Source organism: Ailuropoda melanoleuca, chromosome 2 (assembly GCF_002007445.2).
Source record: "Ailuropoda melanoleuca isolate Jingjing chromosome 2, ASM200744v2, whole genome shotgun sequence".
Lineage (NCBI taxonomy): Eukaryota > Metazoa > Chordata > Mammalia > Carnivora > Ursidae > Ailuropoda > Ailuropoda melanoleuca.
The window spans coordinates 16,623,095-16,645,273 of record NC_048219.1 but is presented as its reverse complement, the minus strand read 5'-3'; the positions used below and the strand labels follow the sequence as shown (position 1 = coordinate 16,645,273).

At 56.0% G+C, this 22,179-nt stretch overlaps 2 protein-coding genes across 2 annotated transcripts; both read right to left on the bottom strand.

Moving 5' to 3' along the window:
• Window positions 1-3,093: 3,093 nt before the first annotated feature.
• Window positions 3,094-22,106, bottom strand: BMP8A (bone morphogenetic protein 8a). The gene is made up of 6 exons (XM_034649840.1): window positions 21,709-22,106; window positions 21,166-21,314; window positions 13,010-13,204; window positions 12,142-12,221; window positions 11,469-11,579; window positions 3,094-3,631 (listed from the first exon to the last, which is right to left on the bottom strand). The coding sequence occupies exons 1-6, from the start codon at window positions 21,738-21,740 to the stop codon at window positions 3,482-3,484; spliced, it is 717 nt and encodes a 238-aa protein (XP_034505731.1). The 5' UTR covers window positions 21,741-22,106; the 3' UTR covers window positions 3,094-3,481.
• LOC109488478 (succinyl-CoA:3-ketoacid coenzyme A transferase 2, mitochondrial) lies at window positions 17,479-18,983 on the bottom strand. The gene is given in 7 exon segments (XM_034649829.1): window positions 17,479-17,891; window positions 17,894-18,096; window positions 18,098-18,182; window positions 18,185-18,345; window positions 18,347-18,418; window positions 18,420-18,489; window positions 18,492-18,983. Coding segments are annotated over 7 exon segments (1,479 nt in total). The 5' UTR covers window positions 18,967-18,983.
• Window positions 22,107-22,179: the final 73 nt, after the last annotated feature.

Here is a 22,179-nt window from a genome sequence, read left to right as displayed (position 1 = left end):
AAGGGATGGAATGCTGCAAGTTGTGTTTTTAAAGATTTAATAACAAATTTTCTAAATATATCATAGACTGAGTAAATCAGATCAAGTAGTGCACAGAGGACGAGCCTAACTTTATAAGATATCCATATATTCTATATAAAGACAGACGTGTGTGTCAAGGAAAAAGACTAGAAGGAATTATTATTTTTTTTTTTAAAGATTTTATTTATTTATTCGACAGAGATAGAGACAGCCAGTGAGAGAGGGAACACAAGCAGGGGGAGTGGGAGAGGAAGAAGCAGGCTCATAGCGGAGGAGCCTGATGTGGGGCTCGATCCCATAACGCCGGGATCACGCCCTGAGCCGAAGGCAGACGCTTAACCGCTGTGCCACCCAGGCGCCCCTAGAAGGAATTATTAACAATGCTTAGCTCTGTGTGCTGGGATTACATGTATTTGTATTATGCTTTTTATTTTCAAAAATTTCCCTGGCGCACACGTAATATTTTCTTCAGTGAGGAAAAACTTTTTTTTTTTTTAAGGGCCAAATGCTTGCTCAAGGCTTCCCAGTAAGAAGAGAAATTCCAGAAAGCTCCCCCTTCAGCTTCCCGGCGGTAGCAGGTGGGTGCTGGACTTCGGGAGGGGCCGGGGACACAACAGTCACATCCTCAGCAGAGGCGCCTGGCCGCATGGCTATGAGTCCCTGCGGGTCCCTGCAGGCCGCGACTTCCTCGGGCAGGGGACTGGGTCAGTCCCACCTCCTCCCGAGATGGGACCACATTTAGATTTTTTAGGAAAAGCGCAGCTTTAAAGTAAACACAGCAGCACCTTCTGGACATGTTCTGGGAGGAGCAGGTGTTAACAGGAAGGCCGACCGGGGAGGCCCAGGTACGCAAATTCATCTGAACGTGGTGCCAGGGGCTTGCACTGGTGCACCCGATCCCATGACGGCCTTGCAAGGGCGGAACCGATGCCCCACTCAGAGGAAAGACCTCTCACTCAGACGTGACAAACTCTGGTGAGTTTAACAAGAGGCAGAGCCAGGGTTCCATGTCAGGTCTGCAGGCTCCAAAATCCACCCTGTCCTATTCACAGCCCCCTTTCCTGTGCAGTTCTGGGCCTTTCTTGAAGCATGTTACCCACATCCCTACAGAGAGACACAAGATTGGGGCTTCGGTTGATGGGCTGGCATCGGGCCAGGGCCGTGCCGTGATGGTGGAGATGCACTGGGGGGTGAGGCACACAGAGCAGTCGCCCCCACACACACCGAGGGCCCCGCACTTGGCTATTCCTCTGCGGCCTCTCTTCCTGGCAGCATTTCCCTTGCTGTCAGCGGGCCTGAGCGGAGCAGCTTACATAGGCTCCTAACGTGCAGCCTTGAGCGGAGCCGGGGCTGCGGGGGCAACCACGTGAACCAGACAGCCGCCCTCTCGTGGACTTTGCACCCATCCTTCTTCTCCAAGGCCTTTTCTGTGTGGTTTCCATTTGGTGGCTGCGTGGATGGCTGGAGGTTCTAGAAGTCTATCAGGCCGTGACCGTTCTACTTTCGGCTTGATGGCACAGGAGGGGATTCGGGTCATGATACTAACGTGCCTTTTGGGCACACCCAACGGGCAAGGCTGTCTGCACGCTTAAAACACTGATTTTACAAGCTTTCCAAAGCACGGCAGGTTATGTGCTGGGCGTTGAAGAGACCAAATACCGACATTGTCAAAAGTTTCTGTACCTCTGCTGCCCTTGATGTTGGGAGGAGAGAGCGGTTAACTAAGGTCCCCAGATGGCAGGTTTCGTGTCCTGTGGTGGCTGGGCTCAGGCTCTGTCTGGGCCGTGTCAGGAGAGGGTCAGGGTTTCAGGCCGAGGAAGGAGTCCTAGGTCCCCACGTCACAGAGGAGAGACGGAAGCTTGAATCAGGAAGGGGCCTTGTCCGGACAGTAAACAGGTCAGTGGCTGAGTCAGAACCAGAACATGGGTCTGACACTCTAGTCACCTTGTGCTCCGGTGCCTGCCAGCCTGAGGTCCAAGCCCCGGCTACTAGGGAACTCTCCACCTTGCAGATGGTCTCAGCCCACCCTCTGCGTACCCGGGGAGGGTCTCTTCCTCTGGGCTCGTTCCAGAGTCCCTTCCCGGTCCCTGTGGAGGGGCCGCTGTCCTGCAGCAGGGCCCCAGTGTCCACACCTGCTGTCCTGGGGCCCCTCCTTGGGGTGCGGAGTGACTGCTGAGAGGCACATCCTTGGGCACACGGGAGGTTCCATGGCGGCCGGGCTGTGCCTGTGGGGTGGGGTGGGCCCACGGGCTGCTTTTAATGACAGTATTTCAGGGGTCGGGCAGCTGGACTCTGTGCCAGCAGGTAAATTACAGGCTTAGCAAGTCAGAAATCCAATAAACATTCCAGCTGCCCGTGGCAGCTGCTCCAAGGAACACTGGTTTCCGGGAACCCTCACTCGGGCCAGCCTAATTACTGCCTGTCACTCCCCTGGACAGGGACCTTTTCTCTGGCTCACAGATCTCGAGAAACAGGCCGGGGCTGCTGGGCACACAGGGTGGTGCGGACTGGTGAACAGCATGTTCTTAACCCCTGGCTTCTATGGGACAGTTCCCACCCTTGCCCCAGACCTGGCCTGTGGCGGCCCAGGCGCCATCTGTGGGTGAAATGGTTGCTCCTTAGTGTGGCAGAAGGGGGACCGGAGTTCGTTTCCACTCTGAATAGCTGCTGGGTGTCTGGAGTTGTGTACCAGGGGTTCAGTGGAAAATACACCCAGGCTGCTTACTGACGTTGGCCATGGGCGAGGAGCTGGGGAGCGGTGTCTGTGCGCAGTGTATCTGCCAGCCTGGACCTCCCGCTGCGGCCACAGTCGTCGCCTCTGTTAACTTTATCTCGGCGCGGAGCCTCACATGGAAAAGGTGGAGGGAACTGGACGCCCCCAAGGTTATTCGCTTCTGGGCAGGGATTGGGGGGGTCACACCTCTTCCCCAAGGAGGGGAAGACACATGCCATAAAACATCCCTGCCGGCGTCCGTCTTAGTATGAGGCCCATCCGGCTTGTTCTTTTTCTAATGTGCTGTCTGCTAGCGGGCCACGTTTGGAGCCCAGTAATACATGGTCCCGAAGGCGAGTGTGTGCCCTGGAAATGCCCAGTGTGCTGCCCGGAAAGGGGAACACCCTCCTCCCTGCTCAAAGCCCAGCCAGCCGGCCTCCCGGTCCAGGTACCCCTCAGATGGGCCTGGGCCAGCCTCCATTTGGGCTGGGGATGGCCAAGCACACGTCCTAAGGCAGGACTTCTGAGCGGAACCCAGGGCAGTCCATGTGTCTCCGGTGCATCTGTGGGTCAGGTCTGCCACAAACCCCAGGGAAGGGGCAGAGGGGCCCGGGGAGACCCTGGCAGGCTGTGGCAGGGGTGTGCGGGCCCTCCCTGCCACCCCAGCATTGATGGCATGGGAGGGTTTCCTGCCTCTGGCGAGGGCCTGAGCCGGGCGGGGGGCAGCACGGCGGCGGGGGCGGGGCTTCAGTGGCAGCCGCAGGCCCTGACCACCATGTTGCGGTGCTTGCGCAGGATGACGTTGTTGCTGCTGTCGTAGTAGAGCACGGAGGTGGCGCTCAGCTTGGTGGGGGCGCAGCATGCCTTGGGGACCGCATCTGGCTTCATCAGGTGCACCTGGCCAGAGCGGGGAGCAGGCACAGGCGTGAACATGGGGGCCTGCCCCCGGAACNGCTTGCGCAGGATGACGTTGTTGCTGCTGTCGTAGTAGAGCACGGAGGTGGCGCTCAGCTTGGTGGGGGCGCAGCACGCCTTGGGGACCGCATCTGGCTTCATCAGGTGCACCTGGCCAGAGCGGGGAGCAGGCACAGGCGTGAACACGGGGGCCTGCCCCCGGAACCCCCGACCCTAGCTGCCGCCGGCCCGGGCTCCAGCTGCTCACCCTCCCCTGCTCCATCCTCCACCTGCAGCCCAGGCAGCTGCTCACGCGGAGACGTGCCCCACCCCGTCCCCCTGCACCCCTGCCCTGCCCCACTGCCCTCAGGGCACATGCGCCCCCCTCAGACGGGACGCCCCAGCACGTGGTGTGCCCAGGAGCACTCCGGGGTCTCCTCCGCTCCTCTCTGCGCTTCTGCGATGTCTCTGATCACCTCTTGTCCCCGTTAGCTGTTTGCGGTCTGTCTCCCCTCCCGAATGCGGGCCAGTGAACGTTCACAGAACCGGACAAAGCCTAGAATCCTAGGTCCACCCCTGGGGTGTCCGACGCGGTTATTCCTCAAAGCACTTCCCTGGTAATGACTTCTAAGGCAGCTCCTGCTCTGGGCAGATGGAGACCCAGAGACCAAGGGCACGGAGGCCGAGGTGGTGCCGAGTCCCGTGCTCTGCACGGGGCGGAGGGATGGGGACCGGGTGCAGGACCTGCGACCCTCCTAACTGCCTGACTGCCAGCAAGGAGCCTGCTTGAGGGAGCGGCCTGTTCTCAGCCTCCTAAAAACAGTTCTCCTGAGCCTCGGCAGGCCAGCTACACTACCTGTGACTCCGTGACTCCGGGTTCGGGTCCAGGCCCCCCACCAGGAGGCGGCCAAGGTGGAGGGAGGCAGGAGAGGAGAGGAAGCCTACTGCAGCCCAGGGCTGCCGGCCCTCTCGGAGGCTGCCGAGCGGGACCCAGACAAAGCTGGCGGGTGGGGGAACCTGTCTGGCAGCCTTGTCCCCCCGCCCCTCAGGGCCCACCTTGTCCCTGTCACCCCAGCTCTGAGCCGGCCTGCTGGAAGGACACTGGCTGGCTGGCTGGGGCCCGGCTGCCTCTCAGAGGCCCAGGGGGAGGCCGAGGCCTCCGTGGGGGAGTCCAGCCAGGTGGGGCGTGGGTGCTGCTGCCCCCAGCTTCCGTGGCTCCACGTGTGGGGGCTGAGGGGGGAGTGCTTGGTGTTCACAGCCCACGTGAACAAAACTGGGGGACACCACCTGCCTGCACCGGCCGTGGGGCTCCATGTAGCTAGAAACCAGGGAGGGCCTTTCCTGAGTTGGGGCGCTGGGGAGAAACTGGGCACTGCAGGGGTGCGGCCTGAGACTCTCCGCAGAAGAGAGAGAGCTTTGTCAGCTGAGTGACAGAAGGAAGGCCTTTTACCCCATCTGGCACCAAACAGAATGATCCGTGGAGGCCAACGTGCCCTTGCGTTCAGCTTGGTTTTGAGCCCCTGGGAAACCAAAGTGGAGGGTCACTTGCTGCATCTTTGGTACAAATCACACATCTGTGGGCCTCACCTTCTCTTCTGCCAAACGGGTATACTGGTACTTTTCCCGTTTCCAACACAAACGCATCTAGGACACGTGCCTTGTGCCAGCCCTGCCAGGATGGGGCACAGAAACGTCCCAGACACGGTCGCTGCTCTCAGACTCAGTGGGGAGGGAAGGGGAGACAGGGAACATTCCAGCAGACAAACAGGACCCACAGGATGGCACAACAAAGTGGGCCTTCCACCCCAACAACAACTCTGCCCCCGGACAAGGCTTCCTGTGCCTGGGCTCGCCTGCAGACCCCCGGGGTTTCCCCCACCCCCTCTACTCCCAAGAGCAGCCCTGCCTCCACCTGCACCAGCTGCCCCCAGCCCCTTGTCAGGGGACCGCAGCAGCTGCTCCCTCGGCTCCCTGCCTGCCCCGCCCTCGACCCCGTCCATGTGCGCACTGCCCCTGGAGCAACACTTCCAGAGAGGAAGTCACATGTGAGACTTCATTGCTAAAACCCTGCACCGGCTTCTCAGTTTACATGGGATTAAGTCCCCCCACCTGGCACCTTCGGTGGGACCCCAAAGCCCTGTGAGCCAGCTCTTGACCACCCCCAACGTCACCTTCCCGGTCCCCCACATCTCCCTGCAGCCCGAGCCCACCCAGCTGTCCTAACGGAAGCTGTAGGTGCGACCATCAGCCCACACGCCAAGGGCCGGGGGGAGCATGAAGCACGTGCATAGAGGACAGCCTGGGGACGCACACACGGGTCTCATCACCACTGAGCTCCTCCCAGAAGGTGGCTGGGGGTGGGGCAGCAAATATCTTGACATGAGAAAGGCAATGTTACCACAGAGCCAAAGGCCTGGTCAGTGATGATTTTCCTCTCACCTGGGGACCTCCCCTTCAACCATCTTACTAGGCAAATAGGCTCAGGCATGCCAGGCACTAGGTTTCTATGTAGACATTCTAGAAAGAAGTCTCGACCCCAGAATCAGGAATACTTAAAGCTTAGGAATGGTGGAGTTGGTAGAAGACGGCAGAGTGGGAGGACCCTGAGCTCGCCTCGTCCCACGCACACGGCTAGATGACACATCGTGTAAATAAGGCAGAAAATGACCAAAGGACCAGAACCAACTCCACAACTTGAGGGGGAGGGGAGAGGAACACTAACCAGGAGCTCCACAGGGAAGGCAAATCCCCGTAACACTGGGCTTTGAAAGCCAGAGGGGCTGAATTTTATGAGTTCTTACAACCCGCAGGACTTAAAACCTGGAATTTGAAAACTTAGCAGCTCAGTTCTAGGAGGGCCAGAGGAGACGGAGTCCCCACCTAAGGAGACAGTGGGACAGACAGCCCACAGACAGACAACACAGAAGCAGCAGCTGGAAGAAACCCCAGGCCATACGGGAGGGAGAGCTGCTGACCTCTCAGAGCATGGCCCCAGGCAGAGACGGTTGGCGGACTCCTTCAGGACCAGCATTACCCTGATACCAAAACCAGACAGACACCACAAGTAGAGAGAATTACAGGCCAGTATTGCTGATGAACAAAGGAGCAGACAGGCGCCATTTCCCTTCCCTGTCCCCTGGCATCAACCCACCGCCTGTGGGGACTAGCACGGCTCTGACATTCCAACCTATCTTGCCACCCCGCCCCTGCAGCCGTGCCCACCTCGGTTCCAGCCCCGTGGGTCCCCTCCTGCAGAGGATGGTCGTGCACACCTTGCTACCGCCATCTCCCTGCACCCTGAGCTTTGGCAGCCCCACTCCCCCAGCCAGGCTAGCCTCGCTCCCTGCAGCAGCTGGGCCCCTCTCGCAGAGCACCCGCACACATCCCGGGCAAACACTGTGTAGCCCACCCCCACGCCCGCCAGGGAGGTACCCTAAGCATGGCGGTGTGCAAGCAGCCCCGACAGGGCCCTCAAAGAGACTCCTGCCCTGGGGAGAGGGAACGACGACTACACACAGCAGTCAGGCTGTGCCCCAGCAGGGGACTGGGGACCAACAGCTGGTCTGATTACAGGCTCCACCCCACCCACCAACAAAAGCTGCTCAGGGACAACACAGGAAAAGTGCCCTGTGGTTTGGTGTGGCTGCATCTCACAAACACCTGGTGTGACTCAAGCCCAGCGTGCCCCCAGACTGGCCGTCTAACACCACAGCGACCAACACTGCCCACAGCAGGCAGAGAGCCATCGCAGACGACCAGATTGAAGGACAAAGTGGCTCAGCCACTACAGAGGCTGTATGCAACACACACAGGAGACCCCATGAAGCACCAGGTTCCGGTGAATGGGACACAGCGTGCAGGACACTACAGGACCTCTTCTTCAGAAGGCCACTACTTTTAAGAGCAGGAGATGCAGCTGACCTTCCTAACACACAGAAACAGAGTTAGACAAACAAGGAGACAGGTGAACATGTTCCAAATGAAAGAACAGGACAAAATCACAGCAAGAGACCTAAGGAAAACAAACAGAAGAAGTGGTATGCCTGATAGAGAATTTAAAGTGATGCTCAAAATGGTACTATACTTGAAAGGGGTGGAGGACATCAGTGAGACCCTCAACAAAGAGTTAAAGGACCAGAGACGAACACAAATGACATTTCAAACACACACACTAGATAGAATAGATAGTAGGCTAGAGGGCTCAGAGTGATTCAGTGACCCAGAGGACAGAGTAATGGAGAGTAATCAAGTTCACCAGATGAGAGAGGAAAAATATGCAAAATGAGAGTAGACTTAGGGAACTCAGCAACACCATCAAGCATATAACATCTGCATTGTAGGAATCCCAGAATGGGAAGAGAGAGAAAGGGGGCAGAATATGAGGAAATAACAGCTGAAGAAACGAAGAAATCCAGATTCAGGAGGCACAGAGATCCCCAAACGAAATCAACCCAAGGAGGTCCACACCAAGATACACAGTAATCAAAATGGCAAAAAGTAGTGATAAAGAGAATTTTTTAAAGCAAAAAAGTTACAAGGGAAACCCCATAAGGTTATCAGCTGAGTTTTCAGCAGAAACACTGCAAGCCAGAAGGGAGTGGCATGATCTATTCAAAGTGTTGAAAGGAAAAAATCTGCAGCCAGGAATACTCTATCCAGCAAGGCTATCATTCAGAATAGAAGGACAGATAAAGAGCTTCCAAGAAAACAAAAGTTAAAGGAATGAGCACTAAACCAGTCCTACGAGAAGTGTTAAAGAGGACTTTTTGAGTGGACAGAAAAGACCATAAGTAAGATTAAGAAAAGTAAGATGTACAAAAGCAGTAAAAATAAATATGTTTATAAAAATCAGTCAAGGGACTCAGAAAATAAAAGAATGTAAAGCATGACACCATATACCTAAATGATGAGGTGGGGGGGGTAAAGAATGGGTTCATCTAAACAACCACCAATTTAATAGAGACTGCTATATGCAGAAAGTGTTATGTACAAACCTAATGGTAACCACCAATCAAACCCCAGTAATACATGTGCAAAAATTAAAGGGAAAGGTATCCAAATATGTTACTAAAGAAAGCCAACTAATCATAAGGGAAGATAGCAAAGGAAAAAGGAACAGAGAACTACAAAAACAACCCTAACAGAAGTAACAAAATGGTAATATATACATCCCTATCAATAATTACTTTGAATGTAAATGGACTAAATGCTCCAATCAAAACAAAACCCATCTATACGCTGCCTACATGAAAGACTCATTTCAGATCTAAAGACAGCTGCAGACTTAAAGGGGTGGAGAAGCCTTTATTTTGCAAACAGACATGAAAATAAAGCCAGGACACCAATACTTATATGGGACAAAATAGACTTTAAAATAAAGGCTGGAACAAGAGACAAAGAATGACACTATATAATCATACATGGAACAATCCAACAAGAAGATAAACAATTGTAAAAAAAAAAAAATGGGGCACCTGGTGGCTCAGTCAGTTAAGTGTCTGTCTTGTCTTCAGCTCAGGTCATTATCTCAGGGTCCTGGGATCAGCCCCGCATCAGGCGCCCTGCTCAGCGGGGAGCCTGCTTCTCCCTCTCCCTCTGCCCCTCCCCCTGCTCATGCGCTCGCACTCTCTCTCTCTAATAAATAAAATCTTTAAAAAAACATAACAATTGTCTAAATTGTATAAACAATTGTATAAATACACCCACCATGGGAGCACTCGAATACATAAAACAGTAAGACAAACACGATGTAATTGATAAAATATCAGGGACTTTAACACCCCAGTTATGATATGATAGATCATCCAAACAAAATCAACAAGAAAACCGTGTCTTTGAATGACACACTTGACAGATGGTTTTAACATATATTCAGAACATTTTCCAGAACAGATCATATATTAGGCCACTAAATGAGTCTCAACAAATTACAAAAGCTTAAAGTCATACCATGCATCTTTTCTAGCCACAACACAATGAAACTAGAAACCCACGACAAGAGAGTCTGGAAGGAACTCATTGATTGGAGGTTAAATAACATGCCATCAAACAATGAATGGGTCAACCAACAAATCAAAGAGGAAATTTAAGAAATACATGGAAACAAATGAAAATGAAAGCACAACGGTCCCAAATCTTTGGGATGCAGCAAAATCTGTCCTGAGAGGGAAGTTTATAGCAATATAGTCCTACCTCAAGAAACAAACAAACAAAAATCTCAAATAACCTACTCTTACACCTAAACGAGTTAGAAAAAGAACAAACCAGCAGAAGGAAGGAAATAAAAAAGAGTACAGCAGAAATAAACAAAATGGAAGGAAGGGAGGGAGGGAAGGTGGGAGGGAGGGCGGGAAGGAGGAGTAGGGAGAGGGGAAGGGAAAGGAAAGGAAGAAACCAGGGCACCTGGCTAGCACAGTTGGTGGAGCATGGGACTCCTGAGCTTGGGGTCATGACTTTGAACCCCATGTTGGGGGCAGAGATTACTTAAAAAACAAAACCAGTAGATCAGATCAAGGAAACCAGGAACTAGTTCTTTGAAAAGATCAATAAAAGTGATAAACATTTAGTCAGACTAAAAAAAAAAAAAGAGAGGACTCAAAATCGGAAGTGAAAGAGGAGAAATAACACCACAGAAATATAAAGATCATAAAAGAACATTATGAGAATTATATGCCAACAAATTGGACAATCTATAAGAAATGAATACATTCCTAGAAACATATAATCTACCAAAACTGAAGCAGGAAGAAAGAAAAGTGGAACAGACCAACGACCAACAATGAAGTTGAATCAATAATAAAAATCTCCCAAAAACAAAAGTCCAGGACCAGATGGCTTCACAGGTGAATTCTACCAAACACTTAGAGAGGAGTTAGACCTATTCTCAAACTCTTCCAAAAATAAGAGTGGAAGCAAAACTTCCAAATTCATTCTACCAGGCCAGCATTACCCTGATACCAAAACCAGACAGACACCACAAGTAAGAGAACTACAGGCCAGTACAGCTGATGAACACAGAAGCAAAATCCTCAACAAAACATGAGCAAACTAACTCCAACAATACATTTAAGAATCCTTCACGATGATCAAGTGGGATTTACTCCCGGGATGCGACGGTGGTTCAGTATTCACCATCAGTCTGATACATCGATAACAGAAACGGCTAAAACCATATAATCATTTCAATAGATTTTGCAGCCTGTGGTGGCACCCCAGCCACAGCACGGGAAGCCGGACCGGCTGTGGGAAGCCGGACTGGCTGCGGAGCCAGAGAAAAGCACCAGCGGGGAGGTGAACAGCAGGAGAGGCCGAAGCCCAGCAGCTCCGCAGGGCACACCTGTGACCCTCCCTGCACACACACGCGGCGGGCGGCTGAACGCAGGCACGTGTCACTCACCCCACGTACACTGTGTCCCGGGAGCCGAGCATGCCCGCACAATGGTGATGTGTGTGTTCAGAGCACACAGGTCCCCAGGAGGGACACATGTCTGTTACGTGTGTGCCGTGAATCTGCCCGTGAGCAAGCATGTCTTGTAAATCTGGGTACCCACACTTGTCCGTGAAGGCCTTACACGTGCGTGTGCAGTGCACACAGGTGGGTATGCGCCAGCAGGCAGGGTAAGGCGGGTGTATGCGGGTTCGGGCGTATAGGGGTCTACACATCCAGCACGGCCATACAGTAACCACTTTCCGGACAGGCGCAGCCGTCACCACTCGTGCATGCAGGGAAGGTTCTGGGCAGAGAGAGGCCCCCCGACGCCCCAGCAGGGGCTTCCATCCACCCGGCTGTGCTAGCCCCCCTCCCCGTGGGTCCGGCCCGGGCGGCCGACGCAGTACTGACCAGGGACTGCAGGATGGCGTGGTTGGTGGCGTTCATGCACGAGTCCAGCGGGAACGAGCACTCCCCCTCACAGTAATAGGCTGAGTAGCCTTGGGGGGCGATGACCCAGTCCTGGGGGGTAACGGGAGAAGGTGAGTCCCATCCAGATGCCCCCTCCTGAGCCCCTGAATCTAGCACCCGGCACAGGATGGCACAGGGCTGCCCCTGACCCTCCCCAGCCCCAGGCCAGTCCGCCAGCCCTAGGGTCCCTCCAGGCAGGCTCCCCCCAGAGGCCGGGCACCACCGGGAGACCCTCAGCAGGCGGGGCCGGGCACAGCTCTGCCCCCTCACGTGCAGTCAGTACCGGGCATCGTCCTCCCCGCCTGCGCCCACCGCCCACGACCCCTAGAGCTGCAGGCCCAGCACACGTGCGCACACGGCCTGGCCCGGCCTCCGTTTCCCTGTTGCAGATCTGACACGTTAGGGCTGAGGATTCAGACTATCTCTGTTTTCATGGTTTTTACCACAAAGCACCTTCTCACAATAAAAGTAAGACGTTCTCCCTTCAGAAAACACAGAAGCTAATGCATGAGAAAATTAGAGTCACCCGTAACTCTGCCTCCTCCTGGAGCTACCCTTAGGATCTCCAGGTGGGGACTGTCGTTTAAGGAGGGGGAGGAGACTCAGAAATTACCAGCCAGCCAAGGTCCTGGAAGCTGACGTAGAGCTCATGCCGCCGGCAAACCTGCCGGCCGTCGGCGCCGTGCACGTCATCTGAAGGGACAGAGAGGGTCTTTTCTGGGGGTCCTGCTCCGGGGAGCTCCAGGGCGGGGACACCCCACTGGGCACATTTGTTGAGCAAATGAATGAAGTAAACCTCCTGCATTTGGTGTCACAAAACCCATCCTGCAGCTCTGCTGGTGCCGAGACCCAGCTTGATCGAGAATCTTCGAGTGCTCCAGGTGGCTCCCGATAGCAAGAGTAACCCTGCACTCAGCCCAGCCTCCCCTGACTTCCAACCTGTGACCCCCGATGCTCCAATACACAGCCCGGGGGACCCTGAGCCATCAGGTGGCTCCCCTTTTTCTGCAGAGACACCTCCTGACCTCACCCCAGCTCTCCTGCCACACCCACTCCACGATGGAGTGGCTCCACGGAGGCCAAAGGGCTGACTCCCCATGGAGGGCAGGAGGGCAGGAGGTCAGGGCAGGCCCATCCCTGATCCTGAGGGGCTCAGTCTGGTGGGGAGGCGTTCACATAAACAACTGCGGATCCTCGGGGTCCCCAGGGAGACCTGAGAGCCACCAGTGCCTGGAGGAAGGGGCACCTGGTGCTGACAGAGACTTCTAGAAAAAGCCCTGGTGAGCCAGGGGAGGGCTGAGAAGGCGCTTCGGGGTGGCAGGGATGGAGAGGGCAGTGGCAGGTCCTCAGGACACAGGAGGCAAAAGAGGGTGTCAGGAAAGTGCTGGGGGTGCCCACAGGCTTGATCCTACAGAGGGCCCAGAGGGTTCTGTCCCCCGAGCTGTCCTTGGGCCCAGCCCCAGGCCCGCCCCGGACCTCACCAAAGATCCCTGGAAGTCTGTTCACGTGCGGCAGCTCGTTGGTTTTCTTCGGCGGCCTCCTCTTCAGGGGCCTGGTTGCCCGAGGGGCTCGGACAGGACTGGGGCTCGCCCTGAAAAAAGTGACCAGGAAAGGCTGCTTGGAGCGCGGCGCCCGTCGCCCCAGCAGACCGGCCAGGCCAGGATCCACGCTGTGCCCTGGGATGGAGAGAGCAGAGAGGGCGGTCACTCGCGGGCAGGGGCCGAGCACGGGGCACAGCGGGGACACTTTTGCCAGAACCTGAGCGGGCCCTGGTGCGCAGAGGCGGTGGGCCTCAGTTTCCTCATCTGGAGACCCGAGGGAGACGGGGGAGGGGGCCGGGGTCCTTGCCAACACAGGGTCGTCATTCGTGACAATGGTGAAGACTGCCATCTGTGTGGCCCTTCACAGGTTCGAGCGACTCCCACTCATGACCTCGTGCATCTCCACAGTAACCCTGGGCAGCATGCTTCTCGGGGAAACTTTGGAGCCACACTGCCAGCGGCGCACAGAACCATGGTTCCCACCTCCGTCTGAGGGCTCTGAGGCCCGAGTTCTCCTGCTCACCCCATATTTTCAGGGGACTCGATGGATTTGTGCCCCATTGGATGGGAGCAGCTGCCAGGACATAGCGAGGGCTTGTTCTGCGCGGCACTGCCAAGAGCAGGGCCCTAAGTGTCCCCTGATGCCCACACGGGACACCGGGGGCAGCAGGGCAGACACCTTGGCCAAAGTCCAGAGCTGGGGTTCAGCCCACATCTATCTTATTCCAGAACCCAAGTTCTTATTCACATAAGGTGTTAACCCCAGGTTTGTGGGTCAAAAAAGAGAGAAAGGCTGTGGGCAGGGACACATGGTGGCCTCTGGCTAGGAAGAGGGATGCCCATGAAAATAGGGTCTGCTTCAAGATGCTTCAAGATGAAGATGCCTTAAGAAACACACTCATGATCCCTGGAAATGTCAACTCCAATATAACTAACTTTCTATACCTCTTTTTATTTCCAAATGACCCCTGATTTTTTAAAGATTTATTTATTTATTTGAGGGGAAGGAGGAGCAGAGGGCAAGGGAGAGAGAATCTCAAGCAGACTCCCCACTGAGCATAGAGACCGAGGCAGGGCTCAATCCCATGACCTTGAGATCACGACCTTGGCTGAAACCAAGAGTTGGCTGCCCAACTGACTGAGCCACCCAGGCTCCCTGCCTCCTGATTTTTTAATTGTCAAAGTAATACAATGGCAATTGTAACGTTTGAGGGAAAAAAATCACTCAGAAGTCTCTCCATACTCCCAACACAGCATTTTCACTGTTCTGGCATATTTTCATGTCAATTGAAGTTTTACACAATGGTGACCGTGTCTGTATTTTTTCCAACTTTTTCACACAAACATGTTCGCTACTGTTAAAATGTCTCCACTATGAGCATTTCAAATATATAAAATTCCTTTGAGAAAATACACCATAATATTTAGATATTAGCTTCAGTTTAAACGCATTGGTTATTTCCGAACTCACTTTCATTCTAAAGATGAGAATGCCACAGACCCCTTCATTTTCTCTTCCTGTGGAATTTTCTTAAACGACAGGAGATGATTACTAACTCAATTTTATGTTTTGTAACACACAATGCCAACTGTTCCCCTTCCGTGTCCCCTCAATGTGGCCACCCTGACACGCACACACACACATATGTATAGAAACATGCATTTGTCATACAGTATACAGATGTCCACATATACAAATACCTATGTGTGCGCCATTAGTGGGTCTATTATGATTCACTGGAATACACCACAGGTCAAGGGCACTGCCTGCCCCACCCACAGTCCCGCTCAGCCGGTAAAGGTCAGCCCTTAAACAGCTATGCTGTAGGCCCGTGTCCTTGGGCCATGCTGACTGAACGACGAATTAATCCAGAGACTAAACTCTGACCTATGACATCACCTGCCACACACAAATGCACTGGACCCATTAGAGGCTCCGCTGGGGAATGATCCTGCTGGGACAGGAGGTCTTCAGCTCAGGAGCTAATACTGGAAGGAGCCCAGAGAGAAGCCATTCGGGAGAGTTTGGGTCATAGCAAGTCAGTCATGAGGAAGCAGCAGAACCACGAGGACACAGAGCCACAAGACAAGTACAAGGCCTGTGAGCAGAGGGGCAGGGCCAGCGAGGGCAGGAGGAGCCCAGAGTGGACAGAGCAGGAGGGTGACCGTCGTCTGCATAGCACTAGAGTGCAACTCCACAATCCTGGGCGGCTGGGCAGCTCTCTACCCCTACGGGTGCTGCTGTCCTGTCCCTGTTCCCTGGAGAGAACTGTCCACCGAGGAGCCAGGGAGGGCGATCTGTCACCTGAGGCTGTGCTCACTGTTGGCTTTCCTTGTGTACCCGTCTGATCAAGGATCGTCCTGAGGTCTCCCGGGGGCAGAGAATGGGCTGCATGGAAGGCCTGAGCTGTCTAAGTGCTCAGGCCCTAGGCTGCCCTGCTCTGGAAGGCTGCTTTCTAGAAAGGCAGAGGTGGGAGCCTCTGGGGCCCAGGGTCCCTGCCTCTATACCCGACCTTGTGGTGGTGCTGGCGGGCATGCTGTCCCCTTTGCACTTGATGGGGTATGTGCAGCCAGGCCTTGAGAATGTGGGCCACATTGTGGCTTTTCCCCTTTGGCCCAGATGGAACATGCTGCTTCTCTGGGCCAGGGGGGACCCATGAGACCTCCAGCCTCACCCCACTTCTCAGTCTGCTCCATCGGCACCTAGAAATCTCAGCAGCTCACCTGCTCCATCTGTCCCAGGGCAGGTGGTCAAGGCCTAATTCACACCCCTACCCAACTGGGCCAGGCCACGATCACTCCCGCCTCTCGAGAGCCCCAGGCCTCCTCCTGCCACCTGACTCTTCCCCACAGACCTGGCCCCACATCAGCTTGCGGTCCTGGGTGTGACCCTGGTGCCAGGCTGAAGGAAATGACGGTGCCTGGCTGAAACCTTGGACAATCCCAGCTGTGGACCAGGTCTGCTTTTGTCCCTTTGGCTAGGTTACTTCATCATGTGAGAACGAGGAACTCCGCTCTCCTCCTCCTTCCTACCATCTTACACACCTCTCACAGTCTGCTCCTGAAAAGCTCTGCCCGTCCCACAGCTGCTGGAAACCTGACCCCCAGGGCCGAACAGGTCCCCTCCCCAGAAGCCCCAAAGGGCCCCACTATCCATCCACTTGATGGCCTTCCACTCTACCCCCAACCTGGTCATGGTCCTTGGCTACCTACCCCCCCAACCCCCCGGATGCCCCCTCAGGGAGCAGTGTCTCCGTCCCTCTGTTCCAGGACCTGGCCCTTCTTTCAGGGCAAGTGCCCAAGGAGGCCTTCCTGAAAGGCCTTCCTTCACCAGCTGCAATCCCCAGTTCTTGCCCACGTGCTCCTGACGGTTGTGTGTCCCCTTGAGAGCTACACTGAGAGCGTGCGTCGTGCTCCGTGTCAGGCTTTGTTTTTACCATCACATGCACACACACATTTGGGCACTCACGTGGGTGCACGGGCACGCACGCACACATATGAACTCATTTTGTTCTTTTAAGGCTGTGAGACTGTGGGTTCAGGATGAAACACCTCACAGCCTGTCTTGTGCTGTAAGGGAGTAGTGACGACAGGCTGGTCTAGTGCTCAGCAACAGGCAGAAAGGGTCTGAGTGTCCTGGGCGACACAGGAACCCCATGCCTGAAGATGAGAAAACCTGTAAGTCTGTCTTAGGTTTCTAGAACCCCGTCCTACCACAAGCCGCCGCCTTGGACAGCACACGGGGGACTGTTTACCTTCAGAGGAACCTCTCTCCCCGCCCTATCACTGCATTACCAGTGATCTGACCCAGCCAGACAGCCTTGCTGTCCTTCCAAACACATCTATTTAGCTACGGGAAGGAGGCTGTGCAGGGAGGAGGAGGGGAGGCTACAGAATTTAGCCACAAGATGAAAGTCCCCACAGGAAAAGTCAGAGGGGCTGCAGGAAGACAAGCTCATGCAGACAGCATTCCTCAGGTCACCATGCATGTTTATGCTTGTGTATTTTTCATGGTACTGGCAAAGTGGGGCCTTGGGTATACTGGGGTGGTCACTCCTTCCTCATCATCCCCCCTGCATCTCATGGCTCATTCACGAGGGGAGGCCCTTCTGTGAAAGCCATCCTGTGGGGACATCTGAGCCGCACAGAATTTGATGTAAACAGCACAGTGAGGAGGACGTCTGAGTGCCCAATGACGGTACCAGACCAATCTCAGGACGCGGAGAACATACAAGATAAATGGCTATGGTCTCCTTTGAGTTTTAATTAAAGCCATCTCCCTCTTGAGAGAATAGTCTGTCTGATGGTAGGAAAACTGGTCAGACAGCCAGCGCCTTGGACAGAGATGATCGGACCTCCTGTGGGTTCAAATGAAACCCACCCTCTGTGACCAGGGCTTCCTTTCCGAGTCACGGTGCCACCTGCTGTGTGGGCCTGAGGTTCGGTGACACGGTGAATGGGCTGCCCGTGCTCTTTGTGATGTCGTCTGCCGTCAGGCCATCCCAGAGCTCGATCAGCGTCAGGCCTTTCTTCTCGTGCACGTCGAACACGGCCTTCTCGAGGATGATTCGGTCCGCACGGCACTTCCCAGGCTGGAGCAGGGTGCATTTCTCCAGGATTTTGGGTTCCTTGTCCTTGGTGCGGTGCTACACAGTGACCGGCACTCTCATCTTGACGCTACACCAAGTCCTGGCTCCCCCCATGCCTTTCACCTGCTTTCCGGGGACCATCCGGAAATCCTGCACGGCTCCCAGCATGGTGGGGTGCAGGTGTCCCCCTGGAATCATGGCAGACATGTCATCGCTGGAGAAAGAACAGCCCCGGGGAAAATGCTGGCCGTCTGCTCACGCGCGCGGCTGAGATCTCCATCCACCTCCTCTTTTAACGGACACGGACGTGAGCCCAGGAGCCCACCCTCACCGCGACGACGAACAGCTCCATCCGGGCTGATGGAGCTGCTGGCCGGGGGCGTTCCTGTGCCCAAACTGGCACACGTGCCGTCCTCGAATTCAAGAGCCGCCATGCGATGATGCGGGCCTTGAGGTCACCCACAGACCTGGCTTTTCACCTTCCTCCGTCCGCACCGTTAGATGCTCAATTCTTTTCTCATATATTCCCCCTGGATTACGCAGTCCACACAAATGTTAGGAATGTGGATGTCTTCGGGGGCGAACGTCCCCACGTCCACAGTTTCTTCCACGCCCAACACTGAGGATTCTGCGGCTTTGTATGAGGGCCCATTGAAATTCCTGGGGCTTCTTCTGAAAATGACGTTCCTGTGCGGTGGGCCTTCCACCTTTCACCAAAGCAAAACCAGCCGTGACCGGCTGCTCCAGAAGACAGCGGTCTGTGAAACTCCCTCACCTCTCGGGGCTGGCTCACGATGGCCATGTGGCCGCCGGGCGCGTACCTGATGGGACACCTCCCTCCTGCACCAGGGTCCCCTAGGCCGTGGGCGTGTAGAACACGGGCACCCCGGTGCCCCCCGCAGTGACAGGGGTGCCCTGGGGCGGCAGCTCCAGCTCGCCCAACAGGTACTGGTGCTCGCACAGCGCGTTCTCCCCCATGTAGGAGACGATGGTGCGGGGGATCTGCTTGGTCTCCAGGAAAAGGCCCAGCCCGAAGTCGTCCACCCCCATGGTGCTGCTGACCACAGTCAAGTCCTTGATGTGCGCCTTGAGCAGCACCTTTATCAGGTTCTCTGGAATTCCGCAGAGCCCAAAGCCGCCGACCATGATCTTGGCCCTGTCGGAGATGTCTTTCGCGGCCTCCACAGGACCCATGTAGAATTTGACACAGGCACGGGCGCTGGTGGCCAGGCCACGCACATAGCCCTCGGCCTCGGCCAGCACGGGCTCTGAGTGGCTAGTGGGGACGCAGCGCCCTAGGGCCACCATGAGCTGCCAGAGGGTCGCCTGAGTGCACTCCGCCTCCGGGCTCCAGCCCCCCTGCAGCCGCCCAGTCACAGCAGGGAGGGCATGCGGGGCGGGGACACGGGGACGAGGTGGCCCCCCACGCCCCAGCCCCTCCACGCTCTGAGGGGCTCTGGAAGCGCCGCACCTCCCGGCCCAGGCGACCCAACTCTGCGGACTGACGGGGAAGGAGTGATGCCCACAGAGGCCCCACGGTGGCATCTCTGAGGGGAAGACCGACCCTGGGCGCTCAGCTTGGCGGGAAGGCCGCCTGTCTCCAGTCCAAAACCCCAGCGGGCAGGAGATCCTTGCATAGTCCCTTCTGGGCAGCCCTCTCCATCTGGGAGGCCCCAGGGTTCTGGGCCGTCCCCTTCCTTCTCCATCGACACCCCCTTCCTGGGTGACCTGCTCAGGTCCCATGGTTCTCAGTCCAGTTGGAAGTCAGTGCTTCCCACACCTGTGACTCCAGCACCCACCTGTCCCAACTGACATTCCACCTGGACATCAACCAGGACTCTCAATAATACTGCGGCCAAGAAAGGCCTCTTGGTTTGCTCCCTCAAGCCGGCCTCTCCTCAACTTTTACTCAGGCAGGAAACAAAAAGATTCTATTAAAAATGGCCACCGGCTCAATCCATGTTTTCCACGATTCCTCCTCTATCCACTTTTCTCCATTTCCGCTGCTACCAGCAAGCACCTCTCTGCTCCCCCTGCAGGCTTGTGCTCCTGGGCCTGACTTTGCTCTTGTCCCCCCAGACTACTGTCCCCGCTGATGTCGGGGTGGGCCTATGTTGGATCCATATGCGGAGTTTTTATTTTACGATAGTTGACGGTTACAGAAAAACCGCAAGGACAGTACAGAGAGTTCCCGGACACCCAGGGCCCGTTTCCCTGAGAAATGTTAACATCGAAGTTAGCGCCGTGCACTTGTCACAACTAATGAACCAACGCTGGCGTCTGATGACAAGCTAAACACGATGTATTCGGATCTCACCGTCCTTTTTCTCCTCCAGGGCCCCATCCCAGACCCCACGTGGCATTCCGTTGTCGCAGCTGCTTAGGCTCCTCTGGGCTGCTGCACTATCAGACTTTGTCTTTGACGACCTGGACAGTGTTGAGAAGTACTTGTCGGGCGGTCTGTAGCATGTCCTTCCATTTGGGTTTGTCTGACGTTTCTCTCACGGTTGATGGGGTTCAGGGTTTTGGGGGGAAGACCACGAGATGAAGGGCCCTTCCCATCCATCACATCGAGGGGATACAATGTACAGGACGTTCCTGTGAGACCTGATCACCTGCTGCGGTAGGGCAGGCAGCTTTCTCCTCTGTGAACTCACATCCCCACCCCGTCCCCACTGCACTTTCGAGAAGCCTAAGTCACTAAGCGTAGTCACACTGAGGGTGAGTGATGCCCTCCTCAAGGGGCTGTCTCAGAGGGCTCGTCTCTAAAAACCTGACTCAGATCCTGTCGTCCTCCACTGCCGCGTAGTACAGGGAGCTGCCCTCAACACTCCGACACCGGGCCCAGGTTCACCCATGCTCAGAATGTGCCCTGCAGCTCTCAGTCTCCTCTCCCACCTGGCCTGGCCCGCCCAGCCCCAGCCACAGGGCCGCTGCTGTAGCTCAGATCCGCCCATCCTGTGCCCAACTTCGGCCTCTCCCTCCCCGCTCCACTGCCTGCGACACCGGAGCCTCACCCCCAGCTACCTAGGACAAGAATGAAGGTGTGAATCCTCATTCGACAGAGGAGGACACTGAGGCTTGGAAGGTAAGTACCCTGCCAAGGTCACCAGGTTAGAGCACTGCAGAGCTGGGATTCAAACCTGGGCCTCTCTGATCTGAGTCTGAGGGTATAACCACCTTCCCTCGGCCCTGTCCAGTGCGGAAACGCCCCATGTACACAGCTGCTCTTGGGAAGGGACAACATGGACTCCCTCTTAGCGACTGAAATGTTGGTTCTGCAAAAGGAGAGGAGGGAGACTGTCATGGTAGGGGACCTCCTGCTGTGGGAACTTCACCCTCTGTGCCCTGCTGAACCCCCAAAGTGGGTAGGGGATTATCACTCCAGCCACTGGGCTGAGAGAGGCCAGGCCTCCAGGGCCAAATGAGGTGGCTGCAGCTGGCTCTGTGCCAGCAGCGTCAGAGGAACCCCCAGGAGAAGGACTGCTGCCCAACCCTGAGCCTTACCATCTTCCGTTTCCACAAAGAGGCGGAGCCCCAGGTCCTTGTTCCGGCTCAACAACCAGCGGTCACTGGCTGCTGTCACGTCTAGCACCAGCCAGCCCTCGTCCCCAGCTCGAAGCGTCTGAAGATCCAAAAAGAACAAGTCAGACTCCCTGTGGACACGAAAAAACAATTAACTGAGGGCCGGCACCGCTGCCTTTGTGTTTCCAGTGCCCGCCTAGGGGACCACTTGGGGGCACCTACCCCGCCTGGCTCGGGCTGGCGCCCCGCGTGCCTTCTCTCTATCTACTGTATGAAGGTGTTACTGGGCCCAGTACGGATGTGGAAACTGAGGCTCGGGAGCTCAGTGACCCGCCCAAGGTCCCACAGCAGGGCAGGGACTTGCAGCAGGACCGATGCTGGGCCTCTCCCCACAGTGACACGAGGCCTCGGCCAAGTATCCTTCTGCCTCTGAGGGTGTGCTCCCCAGGGAGCTCCCCTTCTGTCCTCTGGCAAGTGTCCCCTCCCCAGCCAGGCTTCCTCGGGAGGCGGGTGCGGGGTAGGCACCTGTTGGACTGCTCCCTGACCACCTGGAACATGCTGACGTGCAGGGTCCTGTTGAGCAGGTGGGCGCTGGCCAGCTTGTAAATCCGGAACTCGGCGGCTGTGACTGCCTCGCCCTCTGGGATCTGGGTCAGGTCGAAGCGGAACTCCTTCCAGTGGGGCTCCTGGTGGCCCAGGGTGCGGTCACGCTCCACTGCAAGACAGAGCCGGGCCCCGGTCACTTGTGCTCTGGGCAGAGCCGGGGGGAGCTGGGGGCCCAGGCAGCCTGGGTGGGGACGGCTCCCTCCTCTGCAAAGGGGCTTGCTCCCAGGCTCTGCCTCCTGGGCGATGAGAGGGCGTGACGGGGCTTGTGCTGAGGTGTCCAGCACAGGGCCCGGCACCCCGTGGTGCCAGCAAGAGCAGCGTCTGCTTCTGGCCCCCAAGCCCTAAACCCAGCCTGCCCCGCCCACCCCCTGCTGGCTCTGGGACCCAAGC